Genomic DNA, 22,022 nt, shown 5'->3' on the forward strand with positions numbered 1-22,022 from the left:
GTTTAAGTGCCTACCTGGTTTGGTGGGAGTTTTGTGAATCGCAATTTGAGCCAAAATTGGGATTTAGGCGCCTAAACCCCAAATGGAGGGTAAATCTACACAGGCAGCAGCAGTCTGTGGCAGTGAGCATCTGCGCCTGGGTTGACAGACTTGGGATCGTGGTGCCCATGCTATGGTGCTAAAAATAGCTGTGTAGATAGCGCTTTTAATTTGTGTCTCAGGCTTCAGCTCTTGCTCTAAAGCCCACCCCTTCCCTAGGCTTTCGATCCCAAGCTCCAGCCCGAGCCACAACATCTACACAGCTCCATTTAGCACGGTAACTCGAGATCAAATTTGTTGTCTTGGGCTTGGAGGCTTGCTGCCACAGGCTGTATAGATGTACTTTAGGCACCTAAATCTGGGGCTGAGCTGCATACATACTTTTATGGATCTGGGCCTTAGTCCAGCCCACAGTGTCCTCCTTCCCCCAACCAAGTGCTCAAAGAGGGGACCCTCTGCACATGGATCTCCAGGCTCCTGTGCAGAAAGTACTCCATCACCTCTGCAGCACTGCCCCGGTCCAATGTTCCCTCTAATTTTTTCCATCCATGTGCGGAATAAATTTTGTTATGTGCAACAAGGTATGTGCGGATATGTGCCACTTCTAGAAACAAAAAAACTAGATATATATTTTTAAAAAGTTACCATAGGGATAATTGCTCCAGACAGGACAGGTTAGGCATTTTAGAAATCACTACTCAAAGAATTAAATTTAAGTGTAAGAGAAATAAAAATTATGAAATGCATAAACCACTCAAAACACTAAAATAATACACTTTGAAAGAATAAAGTTACAGAGAATATATGTGCATTGCAGGAAGTACCAAGAAATAACAACAACAATAATACAAGTATATGTTGGAAGGTGAGTGTGACACAGAAACTGTATGTGTGCTGGTCGCCGAGGAAGTTTCTGAGAGATGCTATGCACTGTCTCTTTAAGGCACTCACTGAAAACTCTCCCACTCTGACCTGAGCCCTGTCTCCCTTCCCTGGCTCTGCGGAGATGGGGTACATGGGCAGGGGGGAGAGAGTGTGTATGTGTGTGTGAGAGACAGACAGACAGACAGACTGTGTGAGCTGGCTGCTGGGGAGGTCTCAGAGACCGTGTGCTGTCTCTTCAAGAAAGGCACTCACCGCCTGGAAGCACCAGGTGTTCAGACCGCAGAAGTTCTGAGTCCTGAGCCAGGCTGTCCCCTCTCCCCTACTCTATGGAAATGGGGTACAGGGGGAGGGGGGACACCCTGACATCAGCACCCCTTTCCCTCTTCCTGTTCTGCACAGCCAGCAGGAGGGTCTCAGGTACAGCTGCAGGAGCAACTTGGCTGCAAAGCAGTGGGATTCCGGGGCACCTGAATACACACTGCTGGATGTGTGCGCTCTGCTAATCAACTGGGCAGCACTTGAATCCCTCCTGGGCAGCCACCCAACCGCGCAGCTTAGAGGGAACATAGTGCCCCGCCCTCCTGCTTGTAGTGCCTATGCAAGGAGGTTTCCTTCCTCAGTGTCCCTTCTTGAATTTTTCCATAGGAGGTGATGCTCCAGACCTGTGCTAGCACCTCTCCAGCAAGAACTATGTTTAAGCCTGGTTCTTTGAATAGATACTAATATGTGGCCCAGTTCTACAAACTCTTATTCACATAAGTTGTCCCATTGACTTCAGTAGGGCTACTCAGGTGAGATAGAATTTGTAGGATTAGACTGTGGCTTAAAATGTATAGACAAGGCCTTAATTTCAGTCAAAAAACACCAAACAATTTTCTGCTTATCATTTGTAAAATAAATACATAATTTTTGTAGATTATTTAGTGAGTGTTTCTCAATATATATATTTTGTTACACACACAAAAAAGCTATGTTAAAAGAACTTCACTAAGGTTGCAAAGTCAAGCACTCAGAAATGAGGAAATGCCAGAATGAAAATTGCTTGTACAACTTCAGTTCAGCCTGCTTGTGTCAAATTACAGTATTTAACTGTATGATTACATACTGTTTTCCCCCTGCCTCATTTAGTGTCCAGGACAGATTGTGCTCTGGGGATGAATAAGGGTTGTGGAATGAAGAATACTGTTGTCTGTAGGATCCCCTGCCTCAGCTGTTGCAGAAGTTGGAAGATGTGGACGTATTGCAGATACTGGGATAGGTGGGCATAGGCCCATCCAAAATTTAAGGCCCACCCCCTCAAATGAGGGGGATGAACCACAGAGTCCAGACAGCAAAAGAGACAAAGAATGAAAAAACAGGGATGGGAGTGAGGGTCATAGGGCCAAAACAAGGGACAATGAGCAGAGAACCCCAGAGAGAGACCACTACAGAAGAACTCTCCCCAGAGACATGACATAACAAGGGGTTGGAAATAAGCCCCACAGTTGCAGAGTACCTTCCCCCACCTCCTTAGAATCATAGAATATAAGGGTTGGAAGGGACCCCAGAAGGTCATCTAGTCCAACCCCCTGCTCGAAGCAGGACCAATTCCCAGTTAAATCATCCCAGCCAGGGCTTTGTCAAGCCTGACCTTAAAAACCTCTAAGGAAGGAGATTCTACCACCTCCCTAGGTAACGCATTCCAGTGTTTCACCACCCTCTTAGTGAAAAAGTTTTTCCTAATATCCAATCTAAAGCTCCCCCACTGCAGCTTGAGACCATTACTCCTCGTTCTGTCATCTGATACCATTGAGAACAGTCTAGAGCCATCCTCTTTGGAACCCCCTTTCAGGTAGTTGAAAGCAGCTATCAAATCCCCCCTCATTCTTCTCTTCTGCAGGCTAAACAATCCCAGCTCCCTCAGCCTCTCCTCATAACTCATGTGTTCCAGACCCCTAATCATTTTTGTTGCCCTTCGCTGGACTCTCTCCAATTTATCCACATCCTTCTTGAAGTGTGGGGCCCAAAACTGGACACAGTACTCCAGATGAGGCCTCACCAATGTCGAATAGAGGGGAACGATCACGTCCCTCGATCTGCTCGCTATGCCCCTACTTATACATCCCAAAATGCCATTGGCCTTCTTGGCAACAAGGGCACACTGCTGACTCATATCCAGCTTCTCGTCCACTGTCACCCCTAGGTCCTTTTCCGCAGAACTGCTGCCTAGCCATTCGGTCCCTAGTCTGTAGCTGTGCATTGGGTTCTTCCGTCCTAAGTGCAGGACCCTGCACTTATCCTTATTGAACCTCATCAGATTTCTTTTGGCCCAATCCTCCAATTTGTCTAGGTCCTTCTGTATCCTATCCCTCCCCTCCAGCGTATCTACCACTCCTCCCAGTTTAGTATCATCCGCAAATTTGCTGAGAGTGCAATCCACACCATCCTCCAGATCATTTATGAAGATATTGAACAAAACCGGCCCCAGGACCGACCCTTGGGGCACTCCACTTGATACCGGCTGCCAACTAGACATGGAGCCATTGATAACTACCTGTTGAGCCCGAGAATCTAGCCAGCTTTCTACCCACCTTGTAGTGCATTCATCCAGCCCATACTTCCTTAACTTGCTGACAAGAATACTGTGGGAGACCGTGTCAAAAGCTTTGCTAAAGTCAAGAAACAATACATCCACTGCTTTCCCTTCATCCACAGAACCAGTAATCTCATCATAGAAGGCGATTAGATTAGTCAGGCATGACCTTCCCTTGGTGAATCCATGCTGGCTGTTCCTGATCACTTTCCTCTCATGCAAGTGCTTCAGGATTGATTCTTTGAGGACCTGCTCCATGATTTTTCCAGGGACTGAAGTGAGGCTGACTGGCCTGTAGTTCCCAGGATCCTCCTTCTTCCCTTTTTTAAAGATTGGCACTACATTAGCCTTTTTCCAGTCATCCGGGACTTCCCCGGTTCGCCACGAGTTTTCAAAGATAATGGCCAATGGCTCTGCAATCACAGCCGCCAGTTCCTTCAGCACTCTCGGATGCAACTCGTCCGGCCCCATGGACTTGTGCACGTCCAGCTTTTCTAAATAGTCCCTAACCACCTCTATCTCCACAGAGGGCTGTCCATCTCTTCCCCATTTTGTGATGCCCAGCGTAGCAGTCTGGGAGCTGACCTTGTTAGTGAAAACAGAGGCAAAAAAAGCATTGAGTACATTAGCTTTTTCCACATCCTCTGTCACTAGTTTGCCTCCCTCATTCAGTAAGGGGCCCACACATTCCTTGGCTTTCTTCTTGTTGCCAACATACCTGAAGAAACCCTTCTTGTTACTCTTGACATCTCTGGCTAGCTGCAGCTCCAGGTGCGATTTGGCCCTCCTGATAACATTCCTACATGCCCGAGCAATATTTTTATACTCTTCCCTGGTCATATGTCCAACCTTCCACTTCTTGTAAGCTTCTTTTTTATGTTTAAGATCCGCTAAGATTTCACCATTAAGCCAAGCTGGTCGCCTGCCATATTTACTATTCTTTCGACTCATTGGGATGGTTTGTCCCTGTAACCTCAACAGGGATTCCTTGAAATACAGCCAGCTCTCCTGGACTCCTTTCCCCTTCAAGTTAGTCCCCCAGGGGATCCTGGCCATCCGTTCCCTGAGGGAGTCGAAGTCTGCTTTCCTGAAGTCCAGGGTCCGTATCGTGCTGCTTGAGCATCCTCTTCCTGGTCTGATTGATGGCCATCTGCCAGTGCCAGGAGGAGGTTGATATGGAGGTCTCGTGCCTCTGTAGGGCCATGGGTGGGGTGTGCATGTACAAGGAGGTGTAGGGAGAAATGCAGTCAGAACCTCAGCAGGTTCTGGAGGAGCTGGAAGAGGGGCTGCAGCATGACGCTTTCTACATAGATGTGTGCCAGGGTCTCTCTCGGTGCAAAAGGGGCAAGTGTCAGGAGACTCTGTGAAGCACGCCAACCACATGCCCGTGCTCACAGCTCCATAGAGGAGCTACCAGCTGAATTCCCCGGAAGGCTGAGGGACTAATGTAGAATACAAGCTGGGCCACTGGGGCTCCCAGCCTTCTGTAGGTGGCAATAGCTGCTGCCGCTTGGTGTTGGGGCAGGACACAAGAGCAAGGACATGGAGCATGAACCATGGACAAGTATAGATGTTTTCAGGCACAGTTCAGAGATGGACTAGCTGAATGGCATTCAGCCTACTTGGGTGATGCATTGGAGGTCTCTAGTGGACTAGTGGGTTGGAAAATGTGTCGCAAATGAGGCAAGGGATGCCACGATGAGAAAAGATGGTCTCATGGTTAAGGCACTTGAATGTTGGCCTTGAGAATTAGATTCTATCCCTGCCTCTGCCAAAGAGTTCCAGTGTTGCTTGGCAAGTCACTTAAACCAGACTTTTCACTGGTGGTCGCTAATCGTGTGTCCTCAATTTTTTATTGTGTTTTGAGACCCTGGGGTCTTATCTGAAGAAGTGCTGAGCACTGAGCTGCAACTGAAGATTTGGAGCTGTGCTTTGAACATATAAAGTGGTTTATAATGTTAAATATTCTGAAGGAAAAAAACAGGTCCTAGTTGTCTCAAGTTTGACAGTCAAAATTAGTGAATTAATTTTTACTTTAATCTCTGTGTCTCAGGCAACCTTCATTCTGGCATTTCCTAACATTTGAGTGCTTGCCTTTGCAACCTTAATAACATTCTTTTAGATATGGTTTTGTGGGCAATTTACTAGGTTTTTAAAAAGGAAACTGAACAAATAGGAATTCCATCATGTAGCATCATATTGACACCTGCATGGCTTATCAGCAGGGTTGGAACCCGTAGATCCACCACACAGACATTTGCCACTTGAGCAAACTGAATAACTGATAGCAGTAGTAGGTTGTCATCCTCTACGTACACCAGTACTAGATGAAGATGAGACACACACTTTGTTAGTGGGTTGGCACAGATATTTGCTGACAGCAAAGGAATGAGACTCAGGAATCCTGGATTCCATTCCAGGCTCTGGAGGGATGTGTGCTGTAGTGTGCACACAGACTCTTCTGCCCATTTCACCAAAACTTGACCCCTTCTGCTCTGTCCTCCCGAACCTGTCCCTGTCCCATTCTTTTTTCCACCCTGGCTCCTCATCCCAGTTCTGTTCTCCTCATCTAGCCAGTCCTTGTCTCCCCCTCAAAACACACCATCCAAATCGCAGTTCCTTGTGCATCTCCCTGAGGCTCTTTGTCCCAATCTATTCCTCCCAACTTGGTCTGGCTCTTGTCCCATCTGCATTCAGATCAGGCACCCTCCTTCTCCTTGCTGCCTAAGCCCAGCAGGGAGAAGCTTTAAGAGCACAGAAGAGACAGGCTCCTACTCTCAGTTCTGGTGCCCAACTCTGGCCCTGGCACTGCCTGCAGCAGCCCAGAGTGGCAATTGCAGGGAATGCTCTGCTCAGCTCCAGTAGGAAGCATGCCTAGAGCAGACAGAATCTTTGGAGACTTTAGCTGTAAAAGTCTAGCACATCTCTAATAAGCAGGTGCATTGCTGGTTTTTTTTTTTCCGAAAAATTGTAACTTGGCCAAATTTGGGTAGATTTTCCCAAGAACAGCAAAAGGCATATACATGATACAAAGGCCCATCCTCTGCCAAATTTCAAGCCCCTGCTCCAAAGCAGGAGGCACTAGCAGAGTCACAAAGAAAGAGTTGCCAGAACTTTTTAACATGGGAAACGTGCTTCCCCGGTCTTTTTCTTAGAAACAGCTGAACCTTTTTGGCTGAAACTTTCCAGAAAAATTCAGCTTGAGACAGACACCTGGCATATAACATTTCAACCCTAGTGGTTAAATTTTGGCAAAATTATAAGCAACTGAAAGCACCATCTTATAATGGGAAGTGTTAGGAAACCTCAATAATAAATGGTGTTACCAATACACAAATGAAAACAAAAAAGCATTGACTTTTTTTTCCAAAATAAAGCCCACAACATGGTCATCTTCACTAATGTATTTTAGTCCTTTAAAATCCGGGTAACATTTTTAAAAGGGTTGTTGTATGCCTGTTTGCAAAAATGGGAAGAGACGTGGAAAAGTAAAAGTAGGACAGAGAACATAGTTGAGATTCCTCTGGGGATATTGCTGTTACACTCTCTAATGCTGCTGTAGCATGACTCAAATGCTGCTGGCATTCAGTCATGGCTTTTTAACCTTGCTGTAATTTATACCCTGAATGTGATAAAAGAACATTCTCAATTAATACACTCAATCCATTATTATTTGAAAAGTCTAATCTGTTAAAGTGTGCAGCATCTTATCCCAAAGAACTGAACCAATACAATTTTCCTTAGAAATAGCATTCATATTGACATGACACATGTATTCAAGGCAGTAATGTAAATACTCTTTCACTTTTTAAAGCAAAATATTTTTCCTTTCAGTCCCTGCAAAAGACTCCCATAATCCAATGGTGCTAAAAGGTGTGACCGTATTTTTTTCTTATGAAGTCTCTATTGCTTTTTAATGTTGGAAGATATTGGTGCTTCATGTTACATTGTGATATTAATGTGTCTAGCTTTTTTAACTTGTGTAATGGTTTATTGGCTTGCAGCCTGGAATAAGTGCAGTTGTACTGAGAAATAAATGTCCATCTCCATAATTATCTTTTACTGTGACAGCTGCCATACAGTGACACTTCAATCACCATCTTCCCCCTTACTCTCTCACCACCCACTCACTATATCAGAGAAGGTCTCCAAATGGCATTGCTGTACAAGTTTATCAACCACAGATCAGTAAGCTGAACTCGGATATTAACGGTATTCCTGTCCCCCAAGAACTTCAGACCTTCAAATAAGTAATCTAAAATTTTGCTCCTTAGATGCCCCTCTCTCTCTCTCTCTCTCTCATCTTCCTGTGCACTCCTGCAAATGTGCTGTTTTCCTGTATTTTAATATTTTTGTTTGTTAATCAGTGATTTTAAAAAATGCGTTGGTGCTAAGGTGGTAAGAATATGTTTAAATAACTTCAACACTCACTAACACACTGGAATTTCCAGATGGAGCTGAGTATTTTGAGGTCTGCACTTACTGCGTGCCACAATACAGAGCAGGTGTTGGGGAGGGTAGAAATACATATATATTTAAGAATTACTAATTGGCCCCTGTTAATACTCTTTCCATTCTCATAATACAATTGCGTATTGACTTCAGAATTACAAAGATTGTCAAAAATATGCACACACAAACATAATTTCTCTCTCAGGCCCATATTAAAATAACTACATGATGTCTGTGGGTGAAATCCATTACACCTACATAAAACCTGGGAATTTAAGCTTTAAGTGGGTGGAGTGTGGAGAGATTTTTGGAGGTGAAATCCATTCCTTATACCCAAAACCCAGAGCTGTTGAGTGGGGCTGCTGCAGAGACTCCCATGGCTACTATTTCAGCCTATGGGCTATGAAAGTGACAGTTCTTCATACCAGTTGCATGGGATGTTTGGGCCACTGGATCAGCATAAATGTGGATCCCTTGACTCCTCCTTAGTTCACCCCCATTGCAGTCCTTCATAAAGGTTTATGCAGTAGTAAGATGGTGAACTATTCTGCGGTGCCTGGGAACTGTGCATTTACTCTGTCTGCAGACACCCCTTTTCCAATTCTATCTAGGGATTAAATGGTACAGAGGGCCACATCAAGGCATGTCTGTGGCAGAGTAGGAGTTGAACTGAGCTCTCCCAAGTTCTAGGCTAGTACCCTTGCCACTGGGCTACTGTTCTTCATAGTTTACATCTGTATGTTTAGTTAAGAAACTCTATGGATATTTGAATATTTATGAACCTTCTCTTAAATGTTAATCTCTGTACTTTTAAATGTTTAGATTTTAACTGTAACATTATTTGGTAAACTTGCAGCCATAACAAAAGTTACAAAGTTTTTATGTGTTGTTAACCATACTGTGGTAACTTGGTTTTGTTGTGGAGAGCTGTGTGGGCTACCATATATAGTGTAATTATTCATAGATATGAGTTGGGTATAATACCAGCGGCTGATAAATCAATATACAAACATTTAAAATAATCTGTAACATTTGTGGTGGCAAATCAGCCACCTCCTTCTTCACCTTCAGAGCAGCCAACTGGCTTTAGTGGATGGATCAGTGGTGACTGGCTTTAGTGGATGGATCAGACTTGAAGAGGAGAGACTCTACGGAGGGCCCATAACAGCAAGCTCACTAAGCTGGTGTTTAAGAATTCCACATTTCATAGTTTTGCACCACTTGGGAACTGAAATATCAGAAGAAAACCAGATCTCATGTAATTTTATTCTCATAAACAGCATTTGAAAATATAATGGCAAATAAACACAAATATTACACCCCATGCATATATCAAATATAGATGGGAGGCCATGCATTTGGTTTTTTTCTTTTTGAGAAAGGGAGAGGGACCTGCATATGTTCATTCCTACCCCATTTAGGAGAGGAGATGTGCATATTCTTGTTATGCTCAATCCCCCCCATTTATTTATATATAAAACACACACACGCTTATTTTACTTTTTGTATTTTCTAACATTCAAGAATAAAGTCTTGAACAAGCACTCCAAACTAAACAGATGAGTCCAGAAAGAAAAAATGATCACTAAATCTGATTAGTTGTTCTCATCAACAAAATAAACATTGTGACAGATATCAGCTATCATGTTTTATTTTTTAATGTCCTTGATGTTAATGGAGGTTAATGTTTATGGAGCATAGCTGAGCAAGAAGTATGTAATCTAGATGTTAGTAAGAGGAACATTTTTATTTTATTCTTAATCCTGGAAGCCCATGAGATTGTAATTTTCTCTTTATTAATTAGGTTTATATCACATCGATCACCATGGCATTTTCAGTAGCAAAGACTCAGTCAGTGCTGGACACAAATGTCCAGTCCTCTATTTCATTCCCCCATTGAAATGCAAGGGGAAACCTCCCAGGAAAACAGTTCTAGTGGTGTAAAATTCTTCCTCACCCTTGACCAGGGGTGAAAATAAAATCCAGCTCTTACTGGTATGGGGCTGCTCTTGCCTGCCCAGAGGGGGCAGGGCCTTGGGTGGAAGGGGCGGGGCTTGGGTGTCAGTGTTTCCCATCTGCACTCCCTGGCCCGTACCACCGGGGGTTCCAGCAGTGATTTAAAGGGCCCAGGGCTCCAGCCGGTGCTGCCACAGTAGCAGCAGCAGCGGCTGGAGCTCCAGGCCCTTTAAAATTGTGGCCCCAGGGCAGCTGCTACTTTCCTCCTCCCCCACCATCAGCAGCCGGGGGCAAAAAGAACAGTGATGTTAAGTGCTGCCATCACTGCCCCTTCTGCAACCTCCATTGGCAGCCCTGCTGGGTCATCACTGCCCCTTTTGTGCCTCCCCATTGGCGGCCCTGCTGGTAGGGACCCGGCAGGGCTGCCGATGGGGGGCGAGGGGGCGCAAAAGGGGCAGTGACTTTAAAGTCAGTGGTAGGGGCTCGTACTGGCGGCTGCCTTTTACCGGTACGCCGTACCGACCTGTACCCCTTTACTTTCACCCCTGCCCTTGACCCTTCTCAGAAGAAAAATGTGCTGCTGAAGCAAAGACCTGATATTTCTTCTCTCCTCTTCATGGAGAGCAATACTTGAGTTGCCTTATATTGCTGTCTCTTACCTCATATTGAAAAACATATCTTAAATGGCAGTCTTTAGTGCAATGTAATTTATTTATTTATTGATGTCACTGGCATGTCTACCTTTTACTTGACTGTGTGAGACCTACATACATCCCTTCACCTTAGGTTGTTCAATGTAATGAGCTGTCTAATCTTATTTCTCTATATTTAGCTATATGTTTGTATGTTGGGGTGTATGTTTACCCTCCCTTAACATGGATATAAATCCATACTGAAATTAGATTAGGTACCTCAGTGTTTTTCATTTTTTTAATAGGGACATTAATTAATATGAAAAGGAGTTATGTACATTGGCCAAACTGGACAGTCTCTATGTAAAAGAATAAATGGACACAAATCAGATGTCAAGAACTATAACATTCAAAAACCAGTCAATCTCTCTGGTCACTCGATTATAGACCTAAAAGTGGCAATTCTTCAACAAAAAAACTTCAAAAACAGACTCCAAGGAGAGACTGCTGAATTGGAATTAATTTGCAAACTGGACACCATTAACTTAGGCTTGAATAAAGACTGGGAGTGGATGTGTCATTACACAAAGTAAAACTACTTCCCCATGTTTATTCCCCCCCCCCCCCCCCATTTCTCACACATTCTTGTCAACTGCTGGAAATGGCCCACCTTGATTATCACTACAAAAGGTTGTGTTTTTTTTTTCTCTCCTGCTGGTAATAGCTTACCTTACCTGATCACTCTCGTTATAGTGTGTATGGTAACACCCATTGTTTCATGTTCTCTGTGTATATAAAATCTCCCCACTGTATTTTCCAGTGCATGCATCTGATGAAGCGAGCTGTAGCTCATGAAAGCTTATGCTCAAATAAATTTGTTAGTCTCTAAGGTGCCACAAGTACTCCTTTTCTTTTTGCGGATACAGACTAACACGGCTGCTACTCTGAAATCTGTAATTAATATGAGATATTAAAAAGGGTTTGTGGTTTTTGGATTTTTTAAATAAATCTAATTTGTTTTTCACTTTTACTGCTGTTTAATTGTCCAAACTGAATGAGTGAAGGGTAAAAAGTAAAGCAGACGAGGCTGTTTTACTTCCTGATTTCACATACTATTACAGTGGTGTTTGGATTTGTGTTGCAATCACTGCAGAGGAATATTTAAATATAAACAAAACCTTTTTCAGTTTTTACAGATAATATATATTTTATAAAACTTATTTCCAAACGCTAATTTTTGGGTCCAAACTACCTGACATTGAGTTGAGTGGGATGATACACGTATGTAAAATTGCATGTGTGTTTTCAGGACTGAGACCTTTAGTTGTCTCCTAAAGCCTTTCCAGAAGATGTCATTGGGCTACGGGGTGAAATCTTGGCTCTATCAAAGTAGATGACAAAATTAACTTAAATGGGGCCAGACCTTCACAGCTAATCTTTTTTTACTCCCTTTGCTGCTGAAATTTGAATTCAATTTAACAATAGTTTTCTATGGAATGCCAGTTCATGTCAAGAAAAACCAGCTATGCTGAAAGAGAGAGTTTTTTCTAACATATCTGGTATACCTGTCAGCAGAGACAGTTAAGCATGGGCTTCATTTATAAGTTTAAAGGAACTGGGAGTGAAATCATTACCCTACTGAAGTCAGTCATTTTAAAAATAAGTTAATCATTCTGGGTAAATTTTTCTCATTTAGCTCTTTTCCTGCTTCTTTCACACTCTGTATTCCTTAATCAGTTTCCCATCATTATCCTTGCTAACAGAATAGTTGCAGAGCAAAAGTGAAGGATGGCAGGCTTCTCCCACCTCAAGAAGCAAAAGATATGCAGCTATCTGTAGTCAGTTGTGACTTCAACCGCAGCCACTGTCTATGAGACCACTTGAATGTTTTGCTCTCCATTGGACCCACATGTGGAATTTAAATTGTTTTTCTCTGAGTTTCAAATTACTGAATACTTCACCCCCAAAATGTTTCTCAGTAAGAAAATTGTATAAATTTGACATGCATTTCAAACAGCTTTTGCTTTACAGGGTTACTGACATACAGCGTGGAATTCCTGCCAAAGTGGTAATGATTATACAAAGAGTGGTGTTGAACTCACGTCCTGGTATGTATTTATTTCTAACAAAAGATCAGTGTATTTTGTATAATTGTGTAATACTCCTAAATGGGGAGGGAAATGGAGGAAAGTAACATGAGATATTGACAGAAAGTAATGTGCAATAGAAAAAGAGGTTTATGATAGAAGTGTAGTTATTGAGCCTGTATATGCAGTCTTCAAACTTTTAGGCAAGAAAAAACACAGTCTATATGTATTATAGAGTTAGGTGTAACATTAGTGACTCAGTGGCAATAGCCAAAGGCACGCTATCATTTACTGTTTTTTAGCTTTAAAATTTGTTCTCATTTTACTCTGCTATTTGTAATTGAGATGATTGAAAATAATATGCTTCTCTGCTGACTTTTGTCCTTTTCTTTTGGCAAATTTTGAATCTCTGCTTCCTCCCATGTTTCTAAAGAGCTTGAAATTTACATGGCTTTTGTTGTTGTTTGTTGTTTACTTCTTTGCTTATGCACTTGCATCACTGTAGATGTCAGAACAACTCTTGGAATAGTGTTTATTAGTTTGCTGCTGCAGAACCAGTAAAAATGTTGACATTTTTGGATATTTCTCAGTTTGGAAATAGTTTTTGCAGGTAAAAACGACAGTGGTATCTCCTGTAGATAAGTGTTTCTCTGAAGTGAGTGAAGGATCAATCAATGACCTAAATTTGTTCAGTTAACGCCAGAAATGGCCCCAGTTCTTAGGTCTGGCTGCGGGGCACTTAGCACAGACCCTGGAGAGAAGCTCTCTAATCCTGGGAATTACCACAGCATCTGGACTTTTCTAAGTTAAGCATAGTTGCTTATGGCCCCAAAGGGCTGTTGTGGCAGTGAGGAATATCTAAAGCATACTGGCACTCTGGCCACACTGTCTTTTCTCTGGCAAGACTTCTGTGTCAAGGGAGGCCACAAAAGGAAGTGGTATAGAGTCCATCTGGCCAGACCCACCAGGTTTCTGGAAATGGCACAGAGAGGCTGTACCAGACCAGAGAAACTGGTCCAATGCCACCTCTGTGTGAGGGGCTAATCAGAATTTTGTCGCTACGCAAGTATGTCATTGTCTTTGGAAAATAAGAACAACTCAATTTATATGAGCCAAGTTTGGATTTGATCTCTGCCACATTTTTCTTACCTGCCCTGATAAAACTTTATAGCTCTGTGACTGTTCAGAATTTAGGAGTGGTGTTGAGTTCCTAACCTGACTGTCCAGACTGTGATGCAGTAAAGTGAACTTATCATTATGTGTAAAAAATATTAGCATGAATACATTTTCTGTCTCAAATTATATGTATACCTATCAATTATAATTTCATGTGTCTTTTAATAAACTATGTTAAATGAGTAAAATTAGTAAGTGTGTTTGGGTATTGGTTTTTGGTTTTTAATTTTTCTCAATTACGGTTGACACTTCCTAATTTCAGAATGAAAAGTATAAAAACAGCATAATTCTCCCGTTACACAGGTGCAATTCAGCAGTATTGCATGTGTGTAATTTAGAGCAAGATTAGGCACCATGGATCTGATTCCTTTCTCACTTACACCAGTGCAAATCAGGAAAAATTCCGTTGCCATAAGTGAGTTATATTGGTGTAAAGCTAGTATGAGAGCAGAACTGGGACCAGCATTTTTAAAGCGTCTCAAATCCAGCTGTCCTTACTTAAGAGCATTGAAATTGTCCTCTGCACGCATTGATGTTCACATCCCACTTGAGTGAATGGGGTTGGGGAAAACGGTGAATTTACCTTTTCTGCAGTTTGTGGGTGGCTGAAGACCATTCTGCAAGGCAAACTGATTTAGGTTATCAAGACTGTCTTTGCAACAAAAAAAACCTTAAGACATATTCTTTTTGTTTTGCTTCCTATGGAAACTTAGACTAATTTGGAAAATTGATCTAAGAATAAAATGACTACGAATAATTCATTTATTAAGGAGGTTAATTTTTTAGCCCCAATTTGTTAAATGTACCTTCTGTGCAAAGTTATATGCTACATTTTAAAAAGTATTCTTGTTAGCCTTTTTGAATGCTAATATGAGAAAATGCAAAGCTACGTGTTCAGTCCAAAAAAATTATGGCCGTGATCCTGCAAACACTAATGCATGGGTACTCGAACATAAGAAGTGCTGTTTTGTGTCAGAGCAATGGTTCATCTATCCCAGTGTCCTGTCTTCCAACTGTGAAGTTAAGTGCATGCATGGATCAGGGTTAGGGTTCTCACCACCCTGCAAGATGAAGCTGTAAGTCAGTTTCTCCCTTGCTGAAAAGACCCTTGGAAATATTTCCCGGGGTACGTAAAACTCCTTTTATTTCTTTTGTTTCAGAGAAATAAATAATCAAGACATACTATGTAAGAATACTATGTCAAACTGGAATTTTGTGAATTTTAGTCCACTTAAAAAGTTAAATTATTTACTAAAAAAGGAAGCAGAACATTTAAATAAAAGGCCTCAATTTTTTAAAAAGAAAGTTAGAGCAAAGGTTTTATTACTGATTTGTTTGGAGGTTGTTTTTTTTGCTTCACTTTAAAATAATTCTAGGTAAAAATGGTGTGCCAGTGGCAGAAAACTTCCGAATAGAAGCAGTCCCCCTACCAGAGAAAATCACAGATGGACAGGTACAAACTCGAACCCTCTACCTCTCTGTGGACCCTTACATGGTAAGTGAAAGAATTGAGGCAATGTCAGGAGATTTTCTAAAAATGATTTTACCTCCATGCCAACCAGGATGTTTAGTGTGAACTACACAAACTATGAGCCAAACTTATCCCTGATATAACTCCATTCACTTCTGTGGAGTTATATTAGGGGGGAATTTGGCATTAATGTGCCTGTGGCTTATATAGGTTTTTATATATAAGAATGGGGTTATATATAGTCATGGGGTGGGGCAGAGGCAAAAATCAAAATTCCCTGATACTCCTAAAAAGTAGTCACCGAGGCCCAGACCCTCAGAGGTATTTAGGTGCTGAACTCCATGGGAAAACAGTGCCTAAAAACCTTTGAAGATCTGGACCTTATTTCCAAGCACAAAATTAGTACACTTAAATTCTATTTAGTTATCCAGTTTTTACTTACATATGTGGGGCCAGGTGCTCCTCTGCTCTGGATGGTGTAGGAGGGAGCAAAGAAAAAACAAACACAGCATGTGGAGAGGCCAGTGAGGCTGTCTAATGCTCCCTCACCCTTCTACCAATACCTGCAAAAGCCCTTCCATGTGAACAATATATAGCTGGGAGCGCTTTGGATTTGGGGGTGGAACTAGACAGAGCCACCCTTAGCAATTTTTGCATGGGCCTGTAAAATAAAATGTTCAACCTTCATGAAGAAAAGGATACTAGACATACTCTTTTTTTCAGAATATAAAGGAAAAATGAGACAACCCTGACATTTCTAGATTCCCCTAATCATAGAAGGCCCACAGCCATGGACTTTAGGCACCACAGTTTTGCTCTGAAACCGAGTAGCAGCAGCAGCTCTACAGAATAGTCTGCCCTTAATTTGGCAGAAATTCTAATAGAAAATCCAGCAGAGTTAGTACTGCCAGCCCACCACAGAATCTAGCACAACTATCTGGGTTTCAGGATTCACTCCAGCCTGCACTCTTGGCCTAGGTTGTGAGACAGCAAGAGGCCAATGACAGCAACCTGAAGGTCAATCCCACATCTGTGCCATTAAAGGAGGTAGCAGCAGCACCAAAACCCACCCAGAAGAGGCAGATCAGGAATGATGTGGAGGAAGGAGAGATGGGAGGGAGGTGTGAAAGATGGCATTCCTGTCCCCCAAGAGCCCAGCTACCTTTCCAGCAACAATTTATGATTCAACATCCACTTTCAATGCTCGATTTCTAATGAAAAAAAAAAAAATTTAGGGTCCAATAGGGCAGCTTAACTCAAGTAGCCCAGATGTTTTCACAGAAGGAAGAAATAGGAAATCATATTCAAAACATAACCATGACATTTCATATTAAACCCATAATATCTTAAACCAACCATCCTGGGGTCTGGGTTGGTGGCCTACTAATAATTTGCATGGTTACATGAGAATAGGGTTGCCAACCCTCCAGGATTCTCCTGGAGTCTTCAATTAAAGACTGTCTTGCGATAAAACCTCCAGGAATATGCCCAACCAAAATTGGTAACCCTACACACAAGAGCCAGCTTTGATTATTGATCCTGGGCTCTTATTCCCTGGGCTGGCAGGAGCTATGATTATGCAAGAGCAGTATTCTTGGCCCCTTCTAGTGGAGGAGTACCCCATGTTTCTGTATAAAGTTCTCTTCATCTGATTAAGTACTGTTGATTGGGTTTGAAGAGAATCTCAAGTCCTCATTGGCTAGAAGTTTCTGTGTGGTATGGTGCTTCAGCGTGTGTGTTTGTGGTGACACTATTGTGGAAAATAAAATGTCCTCCCTTTGTATCTATGTGAATGAATGAAAGGAGAAATAAAGAATTAAGAAAAGAAGGTGAAAGTGAAGTTCTTATTGAAAGATTTTTGGAGTAGCCCTTTGTGCTTTGTTGTTAAATGCATTCCACCCCAAGTTACTGAACATGTAAAGAAAACTCATGTACATCATCATGCAAGAATCTCCTCATTAGAGCCTTGTCTTTTAGCGCTGCCGCATGAATGAAGACACAGGTTCTGATTACCTCTTGCCCTGGCAGTTGTCTGAGGTGGCTGATGGTGGGGGCATCGGGGTTGTGGAGGAGAGCAAACATACTAACTTTGCTAAAGGAGATATTGTAACTTCTTTCAACTGGCCCTGGCAGACAAAGGTCATTCTAGATGGAAGACTCCTCCAAAAGGTAACATACTGAACTATAGAAAATTAAGTTAGTGTGTACACTATTTTTCTCCATTTAAAAAAAAATCTTTTGTTTGCATGTGACAATTGATTCTTTTATTTTAGAGAGATGTCAAGAACAAAGCAGTGCTAATAAAGCAACCAGTTACTACAAAGCAGATCCAATTATGTTTGGCAAAGTCTACATTAATTTCTCTTTTCCTTGTAAGAAGCAATTAGAATTCCTTTTCCTGCCACTAAACAATCCAATGATAAATTCATCAGCATCTTTTCTGATGCTGCTGTTAAGGTTGTCCATTAATCATGCAAACTCCAGGTAGAACTTTTGACACCTGATCACCAATATATCTTACTACTATGTTCTTAATTTAATTGGTGTTGGTCCTGCTTTGAGCAGGGGATTGGACTAGATGCCCTCCTGAGGTCTCTTCCAACCCTAATATTCTATGATTCTAACACATTTTGTATTAAATGCAAAAAGCATACATTAGTGAAACCTTGTAAAATCTCAAGCACACCCACAAAGGTAAGGCTATTCAAAGTCACAGTTCTGTAATGGCTATAACTTGACCCCTCTGCACATACAGTATTTAATATATTGCATTTTCACAATAGAAAACTTCTGCAACTTGAGGTGGAACTTGGCTTTCGGGAAACATTTGTTTTAGGACTATTTGTGTCATTAACTCAGCACCAGGATATGGCAACCCTGCTGTAGCATCCTTCAGACCATCATGGGTGTAGTTCAACATTGTTAACTATTTTCTGTCTCCGAACTGGTATTTTACCATGGCATAATTTTACATCTTACCATCTAATTTCTAAAAATCGTTACGTTTCTTGTGAGTGACTTTTTGTTAAAAGCATTTTGGAAAAAAAATCCTATTTATGTTCCCCTTTTTTGTTACCTTGTTATTGAAGTATTATAGTAGGTCTGACAGCTAGTGCACAGGAGGCTTCTGAATACTGGTTTGTACTTTGTCTGAACTAAACAGCCTGGGTTATTTTGTACTTGTGTTTATTTAAAATGTGGTCATCCTAAAATCTGCAGTCAACAAATAATAATCCAAAATGTCACTTAAAATTTTTTTTTTCTTGTGTAGCTTGATCCACAACTTGTTGATGGACACCTCTCCTACTTTCTTGGTGCAGCTGGCATTACTGGGCTGACGTCCTTTCTAGGAATAAAAGAGAAGGGACATGTGTCTTTAGGTGCCAATCAGACAATGGTTGTCAGTGGGGCTGCTGGTGCCTGTGGTTCTCTGGCTGGTCAGGTAAACAGGTTTAAGATTTGCAAGAGAATGAGCTATTACTTCTAAGTTCTGTCTTGTGAGATGTGCATTCTTGTAACTTCACTGATTTCACTGGAGTTACACCCACTTGCTTATTTCATCTGTAAATTTGACTCACAGTCAATGGGGGGGGGGTGGTATTTATGCTGAATGTATTTAGGTGTAGAACTTCAGATTCTTGAAACTGGGAGGGGAAAAGTTGAGTATGATGATTATTTTGTCACTGGCTTGAAAGTAAACAAACTGATTTACTGCATAGTAGTCTGCCCCCCAACTTCTAATTGCCTACCTGTTTTAGTTAATACAAATATATTGTTTATTGTCCATCTTATGGACTTTGGAACGTTATGATAAGGTACATTCTTACCAAATGTTGTGTGCAAGGCTGCTGGAGTATGGATGTGTTCACCCCTGCATTAGGATGATATGGCCAGTGAAAAGCATAGTAAATACTTTCATGTGTTGCTTTGGATGACATTACATAAGAATGGCCAAACTGGGTCAGATCAATGGTCCATCTAGTCCGGTATCCTGTCTTTTGACAGTGGCCGAAGCCAGATGCTTCAGAGAGAATGAACAGAACAGGGCAATTGTTGAATGATCCGTCATCCCCTGTTGTCCAGAGGCTTAGGGACACCGAGAGCATGGCAATCAGAGGCTTAGGGACATCAAGAGCATGGAGTTGTGTCCCTGACCATCCTGGTTAACAGCCGTTGATGGACCTATCCTATCCTTTCCTATCCATTTTTTATATTTTATTGGTATACAGTTCTCTAAAAAGGTAGTAATATTATTTATCCTCCCAAGCTTTCCAGAGTAAGGTATATACACAGCATCCAACAAGTAAACTTAAAACAGGTCCAGTTCAAACACGAACTGTTACACCACAGCATTTGAACAAATACATAAAATCAGAGTATATTTACATCTTGATTTTCCAGTCTTTTTACTGGAGACCCAATTACTGGAGGGGAAATGGTGCTTGATATTTGGCAGTCTTAAATTGTATTCAGCCCCTAAAGTACTGGTGTCTGTAATTCTGCTGCTTAAAATTCTAGTGATTACAGGGTACTGAAATGTGGGCAAATTGATGGCCTCACTGTTTTGTTTATGGTGTTTTTGTAGATTGGCCGCCTAGAGGGCTGCTCGAGAGTGGTAGGAATCTGTGGTACAGATGAGAAGTGCTCCATTTTGGTCTCAGAAATGGGGTTTGATGCGGCTATCAATTACAAAAAGGGGAATGTGGCAGAGCAGCTGCATGAACTCTGCCCAGCTGGCGTGGATGTTTACTTTGATAATGTTGGTGGAGACATCAGTGATGCAGTTATAAATCAGGTGCCTATACCAGCTGTCCTGTTTATACCCCCGCCGCCTCCCAAATTCTTCATGCATCTTTTGGAATGAGTGTAATATAAACCAGCCTGCATTAATTGCTGAAAGATAGGAAAACCTTCCCTTCCCACATGTACCTGACATACTGAATGTGATTGAGTCAAACTGTCCAAACATCAGAGACATAAGCCTATCATGCTGGACTGGCCTGATGGCCTCGCAGTAGCCATTTTGCATTGTGATGCAGGAGTCCTGAGTTTAATTTCTACTTCTGGTGTCTTACTCCCCTAACCAGCAGGGACAAGGGAGTACCTTAGCAACGGTGCCTGTCTGAGAGAGCAATTACTGTTGTTTTTCAACTTTGATAATCTCTAGCTGGTTAAGGAGTAACATTGCTGGGCTCTAGCGAGGGTCCTAACCAATCCTCTCTGGTAGTATCACCAGAGTTGGAGGTGGGAAGGGGAGAAAATAGGGACACTTGTCAAGACCTTAGTGAGACAGTCAATGAAACTCTTCTCTAAGGAAAACCCTTATCATGATAATCCAGATCATCAGCTGAATGAGGTTTACTCCGTTTGAGTAATTGGTTATTGTTTTCCCACCTCCTGAAAACATCACTTGGAGTTCCTGGGAAGGGGGGAAATGGATTATCATTCTTACTCAAGCTTTACTAGTAGTAGTATTTACTAGAAGAATACTTCCAGAGTATTTGGGCAATCTGAATGCTGCCAGGGTCAATCAAGGAAATAGTTGGGGAGAGTTAATTACAGTTGTTAAATCACTCCTGATACCCATTGTTCCCGTACTGCATATTATGCATTTCCAGGAATCTGTGACTCCTGTCAGCCCTTGAGAGCAGGTACCCTCTGGGACTTGGTGGGCCAGCAACAGGAGTCAAAGATCTCCCATTTTTTGTTGAGGCTATTCTACTGCTGGAGTAGAGAGCAGGAAAGTGCCTTTTTCGTTTTTAGTTTAAAACTTGGAATGTGGCAAGGGAGTGTAATGTACTGCACTTCACATATATAAGTGGTTGAGGGGACTCATATTTTCATGAGTGAGAGACTACATTGACACAGTCTGTCTTACTCCTATTTCACAAATTAAAAGAATAGAATAGAAAATTCACATTTATTAATTGTGTAAGACTGCAAAACAGATACATGGAATGGTTTTTATTTTTCATTACACAGCTGAGTATTTGCACTGTTTCTCCTTCTACAGTAAACATCCTCACTCAGTAAAGTAACAATCCCTCATATTTGTTACTCAGTTAACACCTTGTTGAATTGTACATGTACAGTGGTCTTATCCTCCCCACTACTGCACTGTTTTTAAACCATCTGCTATGTCGTTACAAGCTGAATGACCACATGTATACAATTATCCTCCCAATCTCTTCTTCTAAGGAAAATGACTTTGAGCAATATACTTGTTGCATGGTTACCATATATAGTCTAATTAACTTCTAATAGGCTTGTGTCTTTTTGAGGGCAAAGAAAGTAGTATTTCTCATTTTGTGTTGTCTCAAACAGATGAATCAGAACAGCCATATCATCTTATGTGGACAGATTTCCCAGTATAATAAAGATGTACCTTATCCTCCCCCACTGCCTCCTGCAGTAGAAGAAATACAGAAAGCAAAGAATATCACAAGGTATATTTCTCCTTCCCAACCAGCTTCATGGTACACTGAACACACAAATTCACATGTGTTGAATTTACATTATCAGTATATTTGATCTCGGGAGAGGGACTCTGGATCCACTGTAGGCATTTTTATGGTAACACTGGATTACTGAAACAGAGGGAAGGACTTGGTGATTCTGTGTTTCACAGCTGTTTGTATTATAAACATTTGGTGAGGAGGCCACTAAATGGGCAGAAGGGACACTGAGAATTGTGACTTCAAGTGGTACGAACAGCAGAATAGTACTAATAGCAGAATTAAAAGCATTTTAAT

The 22,022-nt window shown here is 41.8% G+C and overlaps 1 protein-coding gene across 6 annotated transcripts in view; it reads left to right on the top strand.

Moving 5' to 3' along the window:
* Positions 1 to 22,022, top strand: part of PTGR2 (prostaglandin reductase 2) — a 31,151-nt gene that overhangs the window by 4,728 nt on the left and 4,401 nt on the right. For 4 of the 6 annotated variants that reach the window (XM_048854212.2, XM_048854211.2, XM_048854215.2 and 1 more), the window contains exons 2-7: positions 12,568 to 12,644; positions 15,176 to 15,294; positions 17,248 to 17,439; positions 18,542 to 18,712; positions 19,856 to 20,065; positions 21,595 to 21,716. In XM_048854212.2, the coding sequence (XP_048710169.2) occupies positions 12,608 to 12,644; positions 15,176 to 15,294; positions 17,248 to 17,439; positions 18,542 to 18,712; positions 19,856 to 20,065; positions 21,595 to 21,716 (851 nt within the window). In that variant the 5' untranslated portion in view covers positions 12,568 to 12,607. The remainder of the gene's footprint in view (positions 1 to 12,567; positions 12,645 to 15,175; positions 15,295 to 17,247; positions 17,440 to 18,541; positions 18,713 to 19,855; positions 20,066 to 21,594; positions 21,717 to 22,022) is intronic. The other 2 variants (XM_048854213.2, XM_048854214.2) reach the window with 2 other exon arrangements.

The sequence above is a fragment of the Caretta caretta genome, chromosome 6 (assembly GCF_965140235.1).
Source record: "Caretta caretta isolate rCarCar2 chromosome 6, rCarCar1.hap1, whole genome shotgun sequence".
Lineage (NCBI taxonomy): Eukaryota > Metazoa > Chordata > Testudines > Cheloniidae > Caretta > Caretta caretta.